This window comes from Oncorhynchus mykiss, chromosome 6 (genome assembly GCF_057628025.1).
Source record: "Oncorhynchus mykiss isolate SJ-2025 chromosome 6, ASM5762802v1, whole genome shotgun sequence".
In the NCBI taxonomy this organism is placed as follows: Eukaryota; Metazoa; Chordata; class Actinopteri; order Salmoniformes; family Salmonidae; genus Oncorhynchus; species Oncorhynchus mykiss.
The window spans coordinates 73,945,688-73,968,330 of NC_143027.1; the positions used below are offsets into that span (position 1 = coordinate 73,945,688).

General features: G+C 41.9%; 2 protein-coding genes across 3 annotated transcripts in view; both read right to left on the reverse strand.

The window, feature by feature from the left end:
- Nucleotides 1–14,589, reverse strand: part of stk33 (serine/threonine kinase 33) — a 37,494-nt gene extending 22,905 nt beyond the window's left edge. Inside the window, exon 1 of one of the 2 annotated variants that reach the window (XM_036980941.2) lies at nt 14,436–14,589. The gene's annotated coding sequence lies outside the window, so the exon portion shown is untranslated. The remainder of the gene's footprint in view (nt 1–14,435) is intronic. The other variant, XM_036980943.2, reaches the window with a different exon arrangement.
- Nucleotides 14,590–15,358: 769 nt separating this feature from the next.
- On the reverse strand, nt 15,359–22,040 carry LOC110526557 (ras-related and estrogen-regulated growth inhibitor-like protein A). The gene is made up of 5 exons (XM_021607620.3): nt 21,872–22,040; nt 21,097–21,153; nt 20,341–20,414; nt 18,342–18,490; nt 15,359–17,431 (listed from the first exon to the last, which is right to left on the reverse strand). Exons 1-5 carry the CDS (start codon nt 21,921–21,923, stop codon nt 17,137–17,139), a joined length of 627 nt encoding a protein of 208 aa, XP_021463295.3. The 5' UTR covers nt 21,924–22,040; the 3' UTR covers nt 15,359–17,136.
- Nucleotides 22,041–22,643: the final 603 nt, after the last annotated feature.

Below are 22,643 nucleotides of genomic sequence, written 5' to 3' on the forward strand. Positions count from 1 at the left end.
GGGCTGGCTACTGACGGAAGTACCGTCCCTCCCGATGCTCGACAAGCTCGTCCTGGATAAATACCTTCGATAAATACCTACGAGATGAAGAAGACAGTGAGCATGCAGAACCTCCAGAGCCTGGAGGAATTGCTGACCACGGTGAAAATTCACCAGAACACCTAGGATCTGCTGAGATGGGCCTGAGCGGAGAGCGGAGACGCGGCGAGGGGACGAACAACACAAAGAGAGGCGAGGGGACGAACAACACAAAGAGAGGCGAGGGGCTGAAGCGAGTCCGGACAGAACCAGCCAAGGCTGTGAATCGGGAGGGTGACCCAAACCGACGACGTCGGCGGCTGATGGACCCAGATCAGAGACGCTGCTATGATTGCGGTGAGCCGGGGCACCTCGCGTGGAGCTGTCCCGGCCGGGAGGAGGCCATGCCCTCCGCATCCCCCATCTCTGGGGTAACCCGGATGGCGAGTTACATCACCTCCTGTTGGGCGCACACCGAGACGGCCCCTGCAATGGTTCCTGTACGAATCGATGGCATTGACACCAGGGCTCTGCTGGACCCCGGCAGCGTGGTGACCCTGGCCCACCCAGTGGCTTACACGAGAGGGGAAGGAGGAACCGGGGGACGAGGTGGTGACAGTGTCCTGTGTAAATCAAAATCAAATGTATTTATAAAGCCCTTCTTATATCAGCTGATATCTTAAAGTGCTGTACAGAAACCCAGCCTAAAACCCCAAACAGCAAGCAATGCAGGTGTAGAAGCATGGTGGCTAGGAAAAACTCCCTAGAAAGGCCAGAACCTAGGAAGAAACCTAGAGAGGAACCAGGCTATGACGGGTGGCAAGTCCTCTTCTGGCTGTGCCGGGTGGAGATTATAACAGAACATGGCCAAGATGTTCAAATGTTCATAGAGGAGCTGTTCCTAACCTACTTGTGTCCATTCTCCTCTTTCGAGACTGCCCTCTCTTCCAGGCACTGTGGAGGAGGTACCTGGGGAGGCGCGCACGGGAAGAAAAGGAAAAAGGATGGTGGCCTGTGCAACCCAACCCCCGCCACGAGAGGTGTCCACTGGGCCCGAGTCGAATCCGGAGGAGGGAGACGACCCCTCTCTGGCAAGCGAGCAACCGTGCAAGGAAGACCTCAGGCTCCCCTTTATGGAGGTGGAGGCCCTAGACGGACCTCTCGACACGGGAATCCTCACTGGTCAGTTCAGCACGGCCCAGTTAGAAGACCCCAATCTCCAGAACGGCGCAGTTAGAAGACCCCAATCCCCAGTGGATGGCGTACTGTTACCTGGGGTAAGTGATTGGCGCTACCCCCACTTCGCAATCAAGCATCATTTATTGTATCAGGTAGTAAAGCATAATGGGGAGACAAAATACTTATTACTCATACCCAGCCAGTATGTTAGGACTGTGTTGCAGCTTGCCCACACCCACCTGCTTGGGGCACACCTGGGGATGGAGAAAACCAGGGAGCGGATCGGGAACCGGCTCCACTGGCCCGGAGTCAAGAGCGCCATGGAGGACTACTACCGTAGTTGCCCTGAGTGCCAGATCACAGCTCTGAGGGTGCATTATAGAAACCCTTGCCCATTATAGGAGTGCCATTCGAGCGGGTGGCAATGGATCTGGTGGGTCCATTGGTGAACACCGCGAGGGGACACCAACACATCCTGGTAATCGTGGATTACGCCACCCCGTATCCTGAGGCAATCCTGCTACGCACGGCGGCAGCAAAAGGTACCACACGGGAGCTCTTCCATTTATTTAGCAGGGTGGGTATTCCACGGGAAATCCTGACGGACCAGGGCACCGCGTTCATGTCTCGTGTGATGAAGGATGTCTGCAATCTGTTACGAATAAAACAGGTGTACCATCCACAAAACGGACGGGCTGGTGGAATGCTTCAGTAAGACCCTAAAACAGATGCTGAAGAAGGTCCTCGAGAGAGACGGGAGGAACTGGGACCAGCTGCTTCTCCACCTGATGTTTTCAGTGCGCAAGGTACTCCAAGCATCCACGGGGTTCTCCCCCTTTGAGCTCCTGTATGGTCGTCGGCCGGCCTGGCTGCTGGACCTAGCCAAGGAGGTCTGTTAAGAGCAGCAGACCCCCCTTCGCAGCGTAGTAGAACATGTGGAGGAGATGAGGGAGAGGATGACGGCCCAGGAGCGTGTCTACAATCGGGGGGGCCCAACCACGAGAGTTTCAACCAGGTGAGAAGGTCTTGGTGCTGATCCCTACAACGGAGAGTACATTCCTGGCTACGTGGCATGGGCCCTACGACATCGTTGAGCGGGTAGGCGATGTCAACTATAAGTTCCGCCATCCGGGGCGGAGAAAACCCCTCCAGCTTTACCATGTGAACTTACTGAAGAAATGGCACGCACGCGAGGATCTGTGCATAACGTGGACCCGGCCACAGCAGGGCCCGCCCTCGGTTGAAGTTGCAATGGGGGAAGATACGTCAGCACCTTGGACCTGACGAAGGGGTACTGGCAGGTGCCACTGGCAGCGGCCTCCCGGGAGAAGACTGCCTTCTCCACCCCCGGGGGGTGGCTATACCACTACCAGGTTCTGCCTTTCAGGCTCCACGGGGCACCAGCGATCTTTCAGCGACCGTGTCCTGCGGTCGCACAGTTAGTACGCAGCTGCTTATCTAGATGACATAACTGTGCACAGTGACAGTTGGGAGTCACATCTTTGTAGGTTACAGGCCGTGGTTGATGCGCTAAGAGGTCTGACCATGAACCCCACAAGTGCAAGCAGGGCCACACCGAGGTGGAGTACCTGGGCTATCAGATCGGGAGGGGAAATGTGAAACCCCAAGAAAAAAAAGAAAAAAAAAGAAAGAAATTGCTGCCATTAGGGGATGGCCGGTCCCCCGAACCAAGAGGCAGGTGAAGTCATTCCTGGGGTTAGCAGGGTACTACAGTAGATTTGTACCTAACTTTGCCACAATAGCTTCCCCCCTCAAAGACTTAACGAAGGCACGGCTACCACAGACGGTGCGATGGACGGAGGACACAGAGGCGGCATTCCAGGCCCTGAAGGATGCGCTGTGTTCGCACCCGGTACTCGTCACCCCGGTCTTCTCAAAAAACATCCTGGTCCAGACAGACGCGTCTGACACAGGGGTAGGGGCCGTTTTGTTCCAAGAGCAGGAAGGCGAGGAGCACCCCATCATGTATGTCAGCAGGAAGCTCCTCCCGGGGGAGAAGAAATACTCAATTGTCGAGAAGGAGTGTCTCGCCGTGACGTGGGCACTGGACACCCTCAAGTATTACCTCCTCGGGAGAAAGTTCACCCTGATCACTGACCATGCCTCCTTTGTGTGGATGGCAAGAGGTAAGGACACGAATGACCGTGTCACCCGCTGGTTCCTGTCCTTACATCAATTCTCTTTCATCCACAGGTCGGGGGCCCAGCACGGAAATGTGGACGCACTCTCCAGGAGGGATGCAAACCTAGCCCTGAGCATGCCTCCCTCCCAGTCCTCAGGGCTAGGGGGGAGTTGGTATCCAAGGAGGTCTACCCCAGTAGATGGTAATAGAGGGGAGGTACGTAAGGCGATGTTGGCTCCCTCTGCAGGAATACAGGAGCTGGGCACCCCGACACGGACAACTCCAAGTGGAGGTAATTAGGGGAAAATGCCAACCAGTCGTGGAGGCCAAATAAAAGGAGCACTGTGGCACACCGCGAGAGAGAGAGGGGAGAGGCCGACAGCAAGCAGAAGTGGAGAAGAAGGACCGAGCCAAACCTAAGTGATTTTCTTTTATGTTTATTTTCTGTCTTAGTAAACTTGTTTTTGCGGACTATAACCTCCTTGTCTCTGTATCAATCTCTTCACGCTCAACCCAACGGTTTACCACAGTGTAGAGTATCCAGGCTATATCAGGAAGCAATTCCTTGATATATCTCAAGATCCCCTATATCAAAACAATATGGGGTAAATCCATTTGAATTCAATCACTATTTGACAGCATCCCTTTTGATTTAAACAAAACTTTCCGTACTGTTTGCCCATGTAAGTGGTCAGAAAGTTACTTTTTTGACCCGAATTCAGGAGATAAAAAGGTGCTCAATGTTTACCCCTTTTGTATACCCCACCATACCATGAGACATCCATGTCTTCATTACTGGAAAGATCAACGGCATTTAAAAGCTTACAAACAGCGTTCTCAAACTATTTAATTTTTTTCAAGAAGTAAGGTTTAATAAAAATCATGTAATGTTTAAGCATTTAACGTCAATTACCTAAAACTGCATAAACTCCAATTTTTTGTTGTTGTATATTTGCATGTATTCGCTTAGACCCTACTTCACATCATCTGAGTTGATTGTGTTGTGCCTGCCATTGGTTGAAACACAATATGCTCTTGAATACAGGGTGGGTGTCATTTCAATCTTAGAAATATAATTCATAGAATGGACCTAATCCTTCATACCATTGCAATTTGGCTGGTACACCAGTGAAATTAAAAGTCATTTAAATTTTAACTTCAATTACTAAATCACAAACATGACTGCCGGTCACTGTCGAATGTCAACTTAAATGGTAATTTATATTCTAAATCTATAGGATTTCAATAGGTGTCCTATGTACGATTGACAGTAAAATTTGTAAAATATTCCCATTCAAGACAACATTGTGATGTTTGGACTGCCAACAATCTTTGTGGTACCATCTGAGAGTTGAAATTTCAAATGTATTCCCATTTTAGTACATTTATCAGCCAAAACATTACACCCACCCTGTATTCAAGAGCAAGTTGTGTCTCAACCGATGGCGGGCACAACACCAAAACCTTAGATGATGTAAAATAGGGGCTTAGCTACAACATATAATATGTAAACATATATGTTTTTAGATAATTGACAATAAAAATATAACATTTATTTTATTTAAGATTTTTTTTTACCAGAAGTTATAAAATAGTTTGACAACCCTGTTTGTAAGCTTTTAAATGATGTCTAATCTCAACTGTTTATCTTTCCAGAGATGAATTGTTTCTATTGTTATTGAATGTACTTTTGGTAATCTCATGTGTAACTCTGTGTTGCTGTTTTTTGTCGCACTGCTTTGCTTTATCTTGGCCAGGTCGCAGTTGTAAATGACAACTTGTTCAACTGGCCTACCTGGTTAAATAAAGGTGAAAAAAATAATAATAAAGACATGGATGTCTCACAGCATTTTAAATCTGTTATTTAACCTTTATTTAACTACGCAAGTCAGTTAAGAATAAATTCTTATTTACAATGACGGTCTACCAAAAGGCAAAAAGCCTCCTGCTGGGACGGGGGCCTGGGATTAAAAATTAAAAAATACAATATAAATAAAGGACAAAACACACATCACAACAAGAGAAAACACAACACTACATAAAGAGAGACCTAAGATAACATAACAAGGCAGCAACACATGACAACACAGCATGGTAGCAACACAACATGGTAGCAGCACAAAATATGATACGAACATTATTGGGCACAGACAACAACACAAAGGGCAAGAAGGTAGAGACAGCAGCACATCACACAAAGCAGCCACAACTGTCAGTAAGAGTGTCCATGATTGAGTCTTTGAATGTTAGAGATAAAACTGTCCAGTTTGAGTGTTTGTCGCTAGCTGCAGCGAACTGAATAGTGGAGCGACCCAGGGATGTGTTTGTGCTTTGGGGACCTTTAACAGAATGTGACTGGCAGAATGGGTGTTGTATGTGGAGGATAAGGGCTGCAGTAGATATCTCATATAGGGGGAGTGAGGCCTAAGAGGGTTTTATAAATAAGCATCAACCAGTGGGTCTTGCGACGGGTATACAGAGATGACCAGTTTACAGAGGAGTATAAGGTGCAGTGATGTGCCCTATAAGGAGCATTGGTGGCAAATCTGATGGCCTATTGGTAAAGAACATCTAGCCGCTCGAGAGCACCCTTACCTACCGATCTGTAAATTATGTCTCTGTAATCTAGCATGGGTAGATTGGTCATCTGAATCGGGGTTAGTTTGGCAACTGGGGTGAAAGAGGAGCTATTACGATAGAGGAAAACAAGTCTAGATATAACCTTAGCCTGCAGCTTTGATATGTGCTGAGAGAAGGACAGTGCACCGTCTAGCCATTCTCACAAGTACTTGTATACCTCAAGCTCTAAACCCTCAGAGGTAGTAATAATACTTGTGGGAAGAGGGGCATTCTTCTTACCAAACCACATGACCTTTGTTTTGGAGGTGTTTGGAATAAGGTTAAGGGTAGAGAAAGCTTAATGGACACTAAGAAAGCTTTGTTATAGAGCATTTAACACAAAATCCGGGGAGGGGCCAGCTGAGTATAAGACTATCATCTGCATATAAATGGATGAGAGCTTCCTACTGCCTGAGCTGTTGTTGATGTAAATTGAGAAGAGCGTGTGACCTAGGATTGAGCCTTGGGGTACTCCCTTGGTGACAGGCAGTGGCTGAGACAGCAGATTTTCTAACTTCTTACACTGCCCTCTTTGAGAGAGGTAGTTAGCAAACCAGCCCAAAGACCCCTCAGACACCAATACTCCTTAGCCGGCCCACAAGAATGGAATGGTCTACCGTATCAAAAGCTTTGGCCAAGTCAATAAAAATAGCAGCACAATATTGCTTAGAATCAAGGGCAATGGTGACATCATTGAGGACCTTTAAGGTTGCAGTGAAACATCCATAACCTGAGCGGGAAACCAGATTGCATTCCCCGAGAGAATACTATAGACATCAAGAAAGCCAGTCAGTTGATCATTGACAAGTTTTTCCAACACTTTTGATAAACAGGGCAAAATAGAAATAGCCCTATAACAGTTAGGATCAGCTTGATCTCCCCTTTAAATAAGAGGGTATGTAATTGAATTCAAATGTATTTACCCTATGGACAGCAGCAGTGCCATATATTAAGAGAGTTGGGCCAAATTTTTGAACGGACGCCATGTTAACACCTTTATTCTGAAAATTGAAGACGTACCAATACGAGAGAGACTGACAATTCCCTACGTCATGACCCGCTGTAAACAAGTAAAACAGAGCAGTGAATTTAACTGACATTTTTATTGATTAGCATCCGGGAAGTCTGTACTGTGTTGCGGTGTCAACAAATTGCATACACAGTATGCTTTCACTGCACATCTTCATTGGTTTTAAAAACTATTAGAAATGAACAACACAATGCGGACGTGTCAATTGTCAATTAACAGCGGCTATGGAGGAGAAAGTGGCGCTTGCTGAACGTTCAGACAGAGACCGCATGCATTGGCCCAACTCTCTATATACAGTATGACTCTGGACAGCACTATCCTCTGTAGGCGGTGGGCCGAAAAATCGGATCTGCTTTAGTTTTGGAGATGATCACTTTCTGGTGAGGGAGGAGATGTTTTTTTTTATATTTTGCGTATTTCATATGAACACATTTCCGTTTGCTGGCAATGTTAATTCTTACAATTGTTTTCAAAATACATACTTGTATGTTTGCTAGCTGGACAGGCAAACGCTGCCAAGTACTAAACAGTAAATCAATCAATCAAAACTCTTACTATCCAGGTACCATCTCTGCTGATCACATCTGCCAATCATGTTCACTGTACCTAAGATACATAAACACAGCTGGCGAAAGCTCGAGAGATCTCTGCCCGACAAACTGCTATCAAGTCTTTTTAATATTTGTAATCTATTTAGTTATAGAAACATGATACCATCAATGTAAAATAACTCCCAACTTTACTTAGAACGCAGTAGCCTTAGCAATGTAGCTAGCTAGCTAAAATAAGCAGACATGTTGCTAGCTGGCAGCAGCAGATACTGTAGCTTTATCACTAGCATGCCATTCTGGGACAGGGCGCTTTAGCTATCATTATTAGTAATAATTTAAGACTACAAAAATCTATAGGACAAGTATTGTAAAGCTAATACAGTTATCAGGGCATTCATGCTGACAAAAGAAATGCTTGTAAACCCGATCCTAGGCAAAGCAGAGACTTGACTTGGGTCTGGTTTCAAGGATGGACTTTTTTGACAGAGGAACTACGTCACTGCCTACGTCACTACTTTATCCACTTCAACAAAAACAAATTAGTAGCTAGCAAGATGGAGATCACGGATGTTTTTTATGGAGTGCATTTCACAAGTGGCTAGTTTGCATCAACATCTGCAGCGTTCTGGCATGTCTGCCTCTCCCTGTTGGGAGAGTCCACAGTTATTTTTTCTACCCTTATAGACGTAGGCAGTGACGTAGTTCCTCTATGCCAAAAGAGTCCATCATGGAAACCAGACCCTAGTCACCGTGTTGCCAAGGGTTGGGATTTTGAGACTACATTATCCCTGTCAATAGGCCTAGTTGGAATAGGATGCAGAGCACCCTGCCTCTATCCTTACCCTAGTAGCCTTGTTATTGTCATTTCTCTATCATTACCCTAGTAGTCTTGTTATTGTCATATCTCTATCCTTACCCTAGTAGCCCAGTTATTGTAATAAATAAAAAAAAATGACTGTCAGGATGTTATTTTCTAGGTCCTAACCTACAATCCTCTGCTGTGATGATTTTTTTGATTCATTCATGTCTCCCATGATCTATTCAGTTCTCCTCTCCTTTGTCCTGGTCCCAGAGATCAATCAAGTGCTATTCACCAAGCATGGGCTCAGCTGATTCATTCACCTGTGAGGAGAACCATCCTGCTGCAGTTTGAACTAGCCCTGCCATCACTATTTGGGGGGGGGGACACTGAAGCATGTGTTGATGACAGATACCTCAAATACTGCCTGAGACATCTTCGCTATTTGTCTCTTTATTCAAAATGGTGAAACACTAAATGTGATGTTCTTTGTTCTAATGTATAGGCATGACAGGTACACTATGGCAAACATGCATATTTAGTAGTAGAATAATGGATTGGCAAGAATTTGGCACCATCAACTTTGAAGTTTAGTAAGAAAGTAATCATTTAAACCACCTAAATCTATTAAAATTTGCTGGACATTTAGCATTTGAAACTCAAACATTCATTTCCCAACTGCTTTTTCTATAATCCTGCAGACTCTTTATCATTCTCCACATCTTATATTAAAATGCATTCAACATTATGCGTGCCGACCATGGTATTGGGCAGCTGCTGACATTTGAGAACTCATCTGATTTAGAATCAAACTCTGGTCATCTTATTGCAGAGCACATTGTATACATTTTGCCCAGCTGTTTTTAGAGAAGATTGTATTGCAAGGTTTAGGCTATGCGTAGGATATGCCATGTTGGCTAATATGCAGCTGTTGTTTTTAAACCTCCATTCTAGAATGCATGACACACACACATTTCTATCTATACCTTTTGGGGTTTATGCAAATTATATGACTGAATGTTTCCTTAACACTTAGACTCATGGGATTTGGCCTGTATGGATAGGGCTAAATTGAAATGTTTCTTACAGAAGAAACATGGAAAGCATATGTATAACCATGGTAGCAATGAAAAGGGAACAGTTTGGAGATTATGGGAAAAAATGATGATTAAAGGTGAGGACACAACAGTTCACCTGACAAGACTGAATCCAAACATAAAACTGGATTTTATGTGCATTTCACATTTAACTAAATCTGAAAATACTCTGGATACATTCAGTAACATAAGAATATTATTGGAAAAGTTGGGTTAGGTGCAACATCTATATGTTGCCACACAGCTCTCCAAAGTGTGCACAGTCCCTAAGTAATTTCAATGAACTTGTATGACTCAAAGAAGAGTGTTCAACTATAAAAGGTGCAATTTTGAGCTCTTCCAGCTGTGCCGATGAGGAACTAGAGCAAGATCACATTTAGTTGTTTTGTTTGTAACACAGCCCTGCATCCTCACCTTCACACAATTACAGTTGTTTACGCAACCCAAAAAGGGTCCATTATAAATTGCAACCTGGGTCGGGTGGGCATCATTTGAAAGCGTGTCGCCAACATGACTAGCAAAATGACAAAATATGATCTTACAGTGTTGTGTTTATCATTGTCCAAAATGCATACGCGTATGCACAGCAGTGTCCTAGAATATTGGACCATTGGCTTTCATACTTTTAGACTTCTCAGTGCAGCTCAAGCTATTTCTCTAACTGTCAACACATTCAAATGAATAGAGGACGCATACCAGAGCCGCATTGGTTGAGAATTGTGGGGAGGGAGGTGCTCGATCAGGCTGTGCATTTCCAGCGGGTGGTGGTCTCAGAGCCGTGTAGCTATGTCACAAAGGGCACTGGACTATAGCGCCTCAGCATCAGTAGACTATGATTTACGTTTTATGCTTTCTCAAGGCAATTCAGAGAAGCAGATGGTAATTTTGGTGCGCATAGAATGGAGTCGTAAGTGCATTTAGATGTGTGAGCCGCTGTAAACTTTCTTCACAATATAACAAATATAGGCTTTTCTGTTCAAGACAAGCCAAGGTACAGTTGAAGTCGGAAGTTTACATACACTTAGGTTGGAGTCATTAAAACTTGTTTTTCAACCACTCCACAAATGTTTTGTTAACACACTATAGTTTTGGTAAGTCAGTTAGGATATCTACATTGTGCATGACACAAGTCATTTATCCAACAATTGTTTACAGAGATTATTTCACTGTATCTCAATTCCAGTGGGTCAGAAGTTTACATACACTAAGTTGACTCTGCCTTTAAACAGCTTGGAAAATTCCAGAAAATGATGTCAATGCTTTAGAAGCTTCTGATAGGCTAATTGACATAATTTGAGTCAATTGGAGGTGCACCTGTGAATGTATTTCAAGGCCTACCTTCAAACTCAGTGCTCCTTTGCTTGAGATCATGGGAAAATCAAAAGAAATCAGCCAAAACAAATTGTAGACCTCCACAAGTCTGGTTCATCCTTGGGAGCAATTTCCAAATGCCTGAAGGTAGCATGTTCATCTGTACAAACAATAGTACGCAAGTATAAACACCATGGGACCATGCAGCTGTCTTACAGCTCAGGAATGAGACGCAATCTGTCTCCTAGAGATGAACGTACTTTGGTGCGAAAAGTGCAAATCAATCCCAGTACAACAGCAAAGGACCTTGTGAAGATGCTGGAGGAAACAGGTACAAATGTGTATATATATCCACAGTTAAATGAGTTCTATATCGACATAACCTGAAAGGCCTCTCAGCTAGGAAGAATCCACTGCACCAAATCCGTCATAAAAAAGCCAGACTTCAGTTTGCAACTGTACATGGGGACATACTTTTTGAAGAAATGTCCTCTGGTCTGATGAAACAAAAATAGAACTGTTTGGCCATAATGACCATTGTTATGTTTGGAGGAAAAAGGGGGAGGCTTGCAAGCCGGAGAACACCATCCTAACCGTGAAGCACGGGGGTGGCAGCATGTTGTGGGGGTGCTTTGCTGCAGGAGGGACTGGTGCACTTCACAAAATAGATTGAATCGTGAGGAAGGAAAATTATGTGGATATATTAGCAACATCTCAAGACATCAGTTAGGAAGTTAAAGCTTGGTCTCAAATTGGTCTTCCAAATGGACAATGACCCCAAGCATTCTTCCAAAGGTGTGGCAAAATGGCTTAAGGACAACAAAGTCAAGGTATTGGAGTGGCTATCACAAAGCCCTGACCTCAATCCTATAGAAAATGTGTGGGCAGAACTGAAAAAGCATGTGTGAGCAAGGAGGCCTACAAACCTGACTCAGTTACACCAGCTTTGTCAGGAGGAATGGGCCAACATTCACCCAACTTATTGTGGGAAGCTTGTGGAAGGTTACCTGAAACATTTGACCCAAGTTAAACCATTTAAAAAGGCAATGCTACCAAATACTAATTGAGTATGTAAACTTCTGACCCATTGGGAATGTGATGAAAGAATGATTTATTTCAGCTTTTATTTCTATCTACAATTATTCTGATATTTCACATTCTTAAAATAAAGTGGTGATCCTAACTGACCTAAGACAGGGACTTTTTACTAGGATTAAATGTCAGGAATTGTGAAACTGAGTTTAAATGTATTTTGCAAAGGTGTTTAAACTTCTGACTTCAACTGTATAACACCATGTCATCTTTAACTGTACATCAAACATCGTGATCATAAAAATTGACACTGTATATGACATGAGTTTAATGATATGGAAACGTGAAGTGCACATTTGGACTTGCGGGTGTTTGGCTTGCTTGTATGACATCAGCTGTATTTATTATAATCCTCAACGTCTCAAAGTAAATAGAGTCCTTGTAATTTACAGCATTTTCCTCACTCAGACAATAAAACATTTGCAAAAGTTGCCCAATTAGTGGGAGGGATAGGGGCAAATTATTGTCGCGCGTGGTGCTCAAGACAACGGTTGTAAGTCAAAACCCATGCAAAGCTGTGAAGTAATGTATAGTATATTACAGTACAGCCACTGCGTTCCAATTTAGCCACTTATCAGTGTCCAAATGTGCCATTTTCAACCCGTACAAGTGTGAAGGCCTACGCCTGCAGATAGTTACTTGAAATGAGACATATAACCATGCCAAAACATGATTCAAAATGGGAATTCACCGACAGATAGCTCATGAAACACCAGCTTCCTAAGCAGGCAAATTTACATTTACAATAGCTGGCTAGGCTAGTCAGACTAACATTGACTAGCTTTCAATAAATTGGCTAAGCGATCAACAGAGTTACCTCTTCATACGATCAAGACAATTCACATTGCATGCTGCATATTTCAAGTGCACTCAAAAAACAGATTTTGATCTTATTTCAGTCTTCATCAAACATTTCTGCAAGAATTTAAGGTGCCAACACATTTTATAGTCATAAGACTGTTTCACTGTCAGATTTTTAAAAAACGAAATCAGCGCCTCCCTCGGGGATCGATCAACTTCACGCTTTTCGTCCCACTGCAGTTTATCTTAGACTGGTAGGCCTAGCCATAGAGATCTTATTAAATTACTGTTCTAATTATATGGGCCTAGCCTATTCAAACGTGTCATTAGAGGAAGCCATGAAACAAGAACATTACATTCTTAACCAAGAAAGGCATTATTGCAGGAGGAGCCAATACCCAGCTGCTTGAAACACATAATTATTTCAACCTCATACAAGCAGCAATTAACTTTCTATGACCCCTTCCTGCTAAATATAATTATCTGGCATGAAACCTGCATAGTAGTGTTTTAATGTGTGTGATGTTTAAAAACATTCAATGCACTGATTGAATGGAGTTTGAAGGATTCCTTTTAACAGCTTTCTGTCTGCAAATGAAGTCAGATAGCTAGTTTTCTACTTACAGTGGTGGAAGAAGTACCCAATTGTCATACTTGAGTAAAGATACCTTGATAGGAAATGGCTCGAGTAATAGTCACCCGGTAAAATACTACTTGAGTAAAAGTCTAAATGTATTTAGTTTTAAATATACTTAAGTATCAAAATGAAAAGTATAAATAAAATTGCTTATATTAATAAGCAAACAGCACAATGTTCTTGTATTTAAAACATTATTTTTTTAATCCACAGATAGCTACGGGCAGGCACCCTTCAACACCCAGACATCATTTACAAATTAAGCATTTGTGTTTAGTGAGTCCACCAGATCAGAGGCAGTAGGGATGTTCTCTTGATAAGTGTGTGAATTGGGCCATTTACATGTCCTGCTAAGCATTCAAAATGTAATGAGTACTTTTGGGTGTCAGGGAAAATGCATGGATTAAAAAGTACATTATTTTCTTTAGGAATGTAGGCAAGTAAAAGTAGTCAAAAAATATAAATAGTAAAGTACAGATAACAAAAAAACGATAAGTAGTACTTTAAAGCATTTTTACTTAAATACTTTACACCAAAGACTACTTACCGACAATATACTATGTTGGGAAAATAGTTTTAGGCCTATTTGTTAGGTAACTTTTTTTCCACATACAGTTAGTTCACTGATGAAATAGAGCTAACGTTAGTAATAAGCAAGCTAATTTACAGGACTCCTCAAAATAATCAATAACTACATCAGCAAATCCAGTCCTCGGGGGACGGATTGGTGTCACACATTCGTCCCAGCACCTGCTAACACACCTGACTCCAATAATTAACTAATCATGATCTTCAGTTTAGAATGTAATTAGTCTAATCAGCTCTATTTGCAAGGAAAAAGTGTGACACCGACACTCCGGTCCCCAAGGACTGGAGTTGCCCATCCCTGAACTAGATTAACGTTAATCTCGAATTAATTCAATTATATGTAGCCACCGCCACAAAACGTAATATATAGCTACATAATTACACATTATTAATGAAGATTACCTAATGTTAGTCATTAGCGAAAAAACTGCAGAGGCTAGTCAAAACAAAACACACTGCTGCTTTTGCGTGTGTTGCCATGGCAACAGCGAGAAGTATGCAAACGACCTACTTTTCATTGAAACATAACTAACTCATTTAAATCCTATTAATCTATTCACATGCATTTACCTTATATTTGTTTGTTGGGGGTAACGGTGAGATCCGTTATTGTATTCTTCCAACGTTACAGTCTCTTTAGCAACCAGGAATCAAGTGACATCGCAAGAGCCACTTTCCTTAACTTTTCTTGTGTGATGCGAAAGGTGGTGTACTACGGATACTAAACAGGGACAAAAAAGCGCAGTGAAAATCTGGCATCATATAATATTCTCTACCAACAGCAACACTTGATTTGAATGCTCTACTAAAGGAAATGTATATTCTTATAGAAATACATAATTAATGTATTGCTGTTACGGTATACAAATTGTCATACATTGGAATGTTTTGAATAGTAAACCTATTTATTTTCACACATTTCATGAAGATAAGAATAAGTCTATGACTATGGTGAGTCAAACTGAATAGCACTATAGTTTACGTATGCAAACTTCACAGGGTGGCCTATCTGCCTACATGGTGATTAGTCCCCATCTAGTGGAGATAAGTGATATAAAAAATGTTTGCCGTCAATATGTTTCTTATTATTTTGTATCTAATGTTACAATTCCATTTCCGTAAAATTCAAAAATTCATATTTCCAATTATCAGCTTAGGAGGGAACAATACAGTTTAAATGTGATAAGCAGTGGTATTTGGATCTCCTTTTAGTACACATTTTTAGACCTACCTAACTGCCAAGTTGGCAGTTTATGAGGATGACAGCAACATTATTTTTGACTAAATGCAATCCCTGTTACTGTAGCACAACTTTTAATGAATCTTAAAAGTAAAGGCAACATCATCAAACACATTGTAAGTGTTACTAGATTCCAGAGCTCCTTTGAGTCCCCCACTTTAATAGCTTCCACTGTTTGGACATCTTGCCAGTTCTTAGACTGTCCATTGTAAACATTAATTATGGTTGTACATTTGAAAGAGTGATGCTTGTATAATATACTTTTGCAATTTTATTGTCTCAACGTATGACCACATTTTCTAAATACAACAGAATGGAAAAGACAACATTATTGTGATATTAAATTCCTTATTAAGAACTGAGCCAAACTAAAAAAAAGCATTTCAAACTTAGGGATAACATTTTCAACAGACATGCTAAAGACAGACATTACAAGCTGAGTTAAATCAATGTTTCTGCTTTTTGCAAAGATAATAATCACTAGATGAGATAGCTGATCACATGCAAACAGTACCCTGAAATCCAAGCACAGCAGTTAAGCCTTGCAGGTCTGAGCTGGGTTGTATACACATTATCCTACCAACAATCGGCACATAGTTCTAATGAGATTCCAAAGCAATGACTGGTATGCTAATTGTGGGTTGTTTTGCATTCGATTCATATTCAAAGCACTATTCAACAAAATTATTGGATGAAAAAAAGCAAGGTGTTTCACCAGAACAAACTATTGGAGTGTAGCTGAATCATTAACTTTAAACCACATAACACAAATGGGACATTATTTAGTTCATTGAATAATTCACACAATACTAATACCCCCAAATAGCTATTTTATTGCAAGTTGGTCCACACCAGGCATAATCACCCACTGGGTACACACTGGTTGAATCACGTTGAACCAACGTGGAATAAACGTTGAATTGACATCTGTGCCCAGTGGGTAATTTTCAACTAGAATCAAGAATGAGAGGGAACGTTTGTTTTTATGCAAAACACAATCACAGACATTTGCTTGTACTATCCAAAGTTGTGATACATCAGCAAACACATTGAATACAGGAAATCAACAGAATATGTACATGCAAAACAAATAGCTGCACATTCCTTTACTGCTATGTAGGGAATGAATATACCAGCTGCTTACGTTCCTTTCCACGGAAAAGCAATTTTACCCATTGTTACAGCTTAAAATTAGAAACAGCCCATGTAATACTGCCACAGCAGAAATTCAATAGGATTTATGTGAAGTCATATGCCATAAGATGTTGTTAGTGAGGCAATTTACCCATAATTCTCACCTTATTACTGTCCCCTCTGAGAGGTAGACATTGGTGCATATTCCTTGATGCAAACTCAAATATGTTGTGCTCTTTGATCCATATAACTACTTTTGGAAAGTAATTCATTAACAATTATTTGATTACATGACAAACATGACACTAAATAGGGTCAGTCATTGCTAAATACGTAGATGTTACACAATCAACAAAAGTACTTAAATAAAAATACTTTAAAGTATTACTTAAGTAGTTTTGGGGGGTATCTGCACTTCACTATTTATATTTTTGACTACTTTTTCCTTTACATTTACTACATTCCTAAAGAAAATAATGTACTTTTTACTTCATACATTTTCTCTGATACCCAAAAGTACTTGTCACATTTTGACAGGAAAATGGTCCAATTCACACACTTATCAAGAGTACATCCTTGACATCTCTACTGCCTCTGATCTGGCGGACCAACTAAACACAAATGCTTCATTTGTAAATTAATGTCTGAGTGTTGGAGTGTGCCTCTGGCTATCCGTAAATAAATAAAAATATACCAATTGTGCCATCTGGACATTGGAGTACTTTTTCCACCACTGTAAAGTCTGGACTATGACGTATGTCATTCAAACTTACAGAGCTGTCCCTGTCCATATCACAATAAGTGTTCATCAGAATCAACAACCCAGGCGTCCACAATATATAAACACAAGTCATCCCAATCAAACATCCCATCAACGTCCACATGAGCACCCCACCTTCAGACAGATTTCCTCCTCTTGCCGAAGACATTGTTGATGAGCTTGGCCATGGACTTAGAGCCACTGTAGCGGCGGAGGTCAGCCCGATACTTCAGGTGATCCATGACGTGGCGGATGAGCTTGGTGAAGAGGTTGGATATCTCCAGGTGGTCCTCTGCTGCAGAAACCTCCTGGAAGTGGCATCTGTGCTCCTGAGCCAAAGCACAACCCTCCTCCTCAAACACCTGACGGGCGTGGCACAGGTCCTGCTTGTTCCCCACCAGGCAGATTGGGATGTCCATCTTGTCCATCTCTCTGTCCAAAACAGGCACACCAGGGTCAAAAAACCTCCCTCCTTAAAATGATCATCAACTTAATCAAAATATGTGTTTCTTCTGACTCATCATGAATTTCATCTGACGTTCATCACATTCATCTGAATTAGTAAGGCTGTATAAACTACTGAAATGTTTATTGAAGCAGCCCACAGTATCAAAGGAAAACTAACCAAGTAGGCCAAGTGGTGGCTTCAGTGAAGTTTCAGAGAGTTTATATAATGCAGACAGACCTTCGCCCAAAGTGCTCTTTTGATATACAGCGAGGGTGACTTCTGCTTCACATCTATTTCATGGAGTGTCAAACCATCAGGACCCAGCTGAAGTAAAATCCCACTACACAAATTAGGCCTGACCACCCATGTCATTTTGTGAGCCATATATGAGTCTTTATCATCTCAAGCTGTCCCAGCTCACTCTTCCACACAGTGTCCGTCGACTGGCTGCAACCTACTTTCACTTAAAGTCCTGTAACAAATGTCCAGTGGAATCCCAATAGTTCCTCTAGTATTTAATCATGTTTTAATTAACGCCTCTGAGATAATTGGATACAAGCCATTCTGGGCAAATTCAATTGAACATGAGAAATAATTTACTCATATAATTAACTAAGTCGAGCAATGAGGTTGTAAATCCTAGAAAACATGTTTATCAAGAAGGAAAAGCCTACACTTCTATCACAGACAGCTGCCTTTTGTGTTCACTTCGACTTCTATTCTCTCTATGGTACAACAATGTTAAAATCATGTTGGAGCCTGCCACTTTAACTGGTGTGTGTCCCCCTGTTAGCATAAATGTCTGTCCAGGAATAGGAATCATTAATTCATCAAAGCCCAATCCCTTCCGTCCGGTAGGCATCAGGCCCTGGGTCGCAGGTCACAGTCACTCACCCCTTGCAGCTCTCTCCACGGGCTTCTTTGATCTGACATAGGATGTTTTGGGCGTTGAGGAAGGACGTTCGGTCACTGATGTTGTACACCACGATAAATCCATCGGCCCACTTCACCGGCTCTTCCAGGATACATTTGCTCTCTCCACTCTGACAGGGCAGGGGACAGGGTGTGGACAACAGATCACAAACACATCCTCACACATCTTACCTGACTTATGGAAACTAATGGAAAAAAATATTATGAATGATCTTTTGGTCACTCAAAGCCTATTTTACATGAGAAAAGGCTCCCCAGCATTACGCACTCCTGCCACCATCATTACGCACACCTGCCTTCCCCCCGTCACGCGGATCAGCGATTATTGGACTCAACTGGACTCAATCACCTCCGTTTACCTCCCCTATATCTGTCTGGTTCCCCGCTCTGTTCCCGGCTTCAGCATTAATTGTCGTTTGTCGTTGTTTACCCGTGTGCTGACGCTGGTCCTGTTGTGTTACCTGTCTGTTCCTGATTAAATGTTGTCTCCCTGTACCTGCTTCTCATCTCCAGCGTCGGTCTTTACAGGAAATAGGGTAACTGTGCAAAACCTTTAAACTATTTAATGGAGGTTCATTTTATTAGGTAGCCTCACCCCTCAGAGAACTATGGAAAATGAGAAAAGTAATGGGAGGTGAAGCTGTTGAGTACAAGCTTGTGTTTAAATCATATCAACGTTTATTGGTCGCGTACACAGACTTGCAGGTGTTATGGCAGGTGCAGTGAAATGCTTATACAAAGTTGTCTTTGACCTAAAAACGGGGCAACCGTGTCTGTCGGCGCCATCTTGTCAACTTGAACAAGACTTGCCACAGGAGCTTACAAATTGGTCCATGATATCTGACATCCCCTACACCATTGAAGTTGACATTTGTAAAGGCTATGGTTATGGGTAAGGGTAGGGGTTAAGGTTAGGGTTTAGGGTAGGGATGTCCAAAGGAGCCTGGATAACACTGACACTTAGAAATTATAGTTTCAAGTTGTATTAGTCGTATGTACGGGATACAAATGGTATACACCATCCAACGAAATGCTTACTTACAGGTTCCTTCTCAACAATGAGAAACAAGATAAGAATACGAACATAAAATAAATGAAAGTAATAAACATTTGAACATACAGTGCCTTGCGAAAGTATTCGGCCCCCTTGAACTTTGCGACCTTTTGCCACATTTCAGGCTTCAAACATAAAGATATAAAACTGTATTTTTTTGTGAAGAATCAACAACAAGTGGGACACAATAATGAAGTGGAACAACATTTATTGGATATTTCAAACTTTTTTAACAAATCAAAAACTGAAAAATTGGGCGTGCAAAATTATTCAGCCCCCTTAAGGTAATACTTTGTAGCGCCACCTTTTGCTGCGATTACAGCTGTAAGTCGCTTGGGGTATGTCTCTATCAGTTTTGCACATCGAGAGACTGAATTTTAACCCATAGATATTGTTGTAATTGTTTTATCATTCAAATATCACGAATACACCTTAGACATGGCAAATTGTATAGAATTGCAAGAAAATTTGCTTTAAAACTCTTTCATTTTCTTTGCACCCCATGACAAAATGTGTGGAGTGGTTGGAAATAAGCTTTAAACCTGCAAGATTCTCTCCACCAACATTAGGGGTGTGAACAGTTTGTCATGAACAGTGCTTGTGCCCATAGAAATAGACGTGGCACATGCAGGGGGGGGGGGGGGGGGGGGGGAGATCATAATAAAACCCAACATTTGGGAATGAAGGGTACCGAATGCGGCTGTCATAAGCAGTCAACATGTTCTAGTGCTGCCTGTCTCTGCTTTCCAAGGGCTGATCATTGTGTCTAGTGTATTCTGAGCTACAGGGGATTATCATAAATCACATCAGAACACAACATACAATCTATTTCCCATGCCATTAGATACTACTATGTTAGGCATGAGCTAAAAACACATGAATATATGCAGGGAACAGATCAGATACCTGTGAACACGGATCAAATACTTCCAAGTGTAACAGTCTTCCTTCGATGGAGAGCCTTTTACGGTATAAGGAGTCTGTAACACAAGTTCAAAGCATACTTATTGTAATAGGAAACGTGCAATAGTTCAAATCTGATGTAAATAGTAATGTACAGACTTCTCCCATGAAATAATGATTACTGTAAGCCTCAAACATCCAGGCCATGATTGTTCTGATGAAGTAGACTGAGTTAATTAATTTAAGGGAAAGGTCATATACCCCTGTGTAAACTGTAACATCAAATGCAGCCATCTTCCAGCATGTTAAACAAGCGATGACTAATGGGAACATGTCAACATGCCAATGACTTCATTCAGAAATTATAAGTTACCCTCGGCCAAGCATATCACATTAAACCAAAACATGTGTTAACACATACTATATGTGAACTTGAAGAATCATTTGAATAGTCAAATCAGTAAATGATTACTTAAAATTCACTCATAATTAAAATGCCTGAGTGAACTATACTTAACTTCCTGGTGGATCTTGTACTGTGCAGTATGTGTGTTTCAATTCATGTCAGACTCCCAGGGGTAATAAAGTAATAAAACGTTTTACTCCCTAAGTTGACGACATTGGTGAACAGCCAGTAGCAACAGACTGTAACTGTGAATACAACAGATTGCATTTTTATGTCCTGAGAGCATATCTATATGACATTGTAAAAACATTACTACCCTACTTTAAATATGGGTGAGAAATCTGTGTACTCACTGGCGTTGGAGGCATACTCTCCAATGAAACGTTTTGTCAGAAACCTTACCAGAACAGCTGGAGAGGGAGAAATGTGACGTGGGTAAGACAGGCGTATTAATATACAGGAAACAAGAACATAAACAACAAATAGTTTAATTTAGGCTTGGATACTTTGGTCTTGGTAGTGGAACCCTGAACAGTTGTTTGGTAAGCTAAAACAGGGCTGTTCAGTCATGGTGTTTTCCTATTCTGCACTTCTCCACTCTCCCCTCCATGTAGATTGAACACTGCAGTGGGCTTTATCCTGCATCTACTTTTATTAGTTTCTACCACAGTATCATTTCTCTCTCTCTCAAGAGACCTTGGTTGAACATGTTCCAGTTAGCCTGAGGGATCGCACTTTCCCCTGCCTTACAAGAAAACGTATTCCTCATCAATTAGATGCATGTTCCAACCATCAATCTAAATTTCCTCTGTCCAAGACCCTACATAAACCTAGCAACTTCATTCCTCTTCTAGAGTTATGATCTAAAAACATTGTGCTTGGAGCTCATGCAGCGATCTCTATCTATCTGTCTAGGTGATCATTTCCCTCTGGTCACGGCTACACTGTAGAATGTTACACTGTTTACAGTGAGGGAAATTATACGTTCGTATGCAAAGCATAGAAATAAGCAGTTCAATTGTTCTGTTCGTTTGGCCTTGCAAGCCTCTACAGTCAAATACAAGAAACTAGGCAGTTAAAGAAATACTTAATGATGCAAACACATACATTATTCATTCAGGCATTTACCTGACTTCCCTGCTCCCTCGCTGCCCAGCAGAGCCAACTTGATGTCATTCATGTCTGCAGACTGGAGGTGAGCTGCTGAGCTCTCTTTCTTGCTGCTGTCATGTATGCTAGGCAGTATCAGGATTAGAACTGTGCTTGTAAGAACTGCTCAGCCACAACAGATGCCTGTGGAAAAAAGGAAAACATACACAGTGTTTCATGTCTCCTCTCACCCAATGAGGAGAGTGCCAAGTTGGATTACACAGAGGTCACCACAACACTGAATACCTTAAGAATCTCTCTTGCTCCTTTCCAGTTAAAACATTAATAGTAGCCAGGGGGAGAAATGGCACTCAATATAACTTAACAAAGTTAATATGTTTTCCAGATAATTTGATTACTTTCTTTCATTTATTGTTTTCCCCCCTCAGGACATGGCAGAAAATGGTAATATATTTGACCGCAATTTACAATGCAGACATCTAAAAAGACAAAACCTTGATGCTTTCTAAATGTCTCTTTCACATTCACTGTACCAGTCTATAGTCCCACCTATCTAGGGTTTGTCCTTGGCCTCTGGGTACACACTAGGTAAGCTGCTGAACATCTGCAGTGCTGTGGGGATAGACATGGCTTTAGGGAGACCAGAAACAGTTAATACCGCTGATACCTCCCAATTACCATGGCTAACACATAAGCTAAGCATTAAATGCCAACATATGTCCAACGTATGAGGCATGGTTTGATTGCAGGGTTCAGTACCTTTGAAAGGGAGGTACAACAATCCACTTTC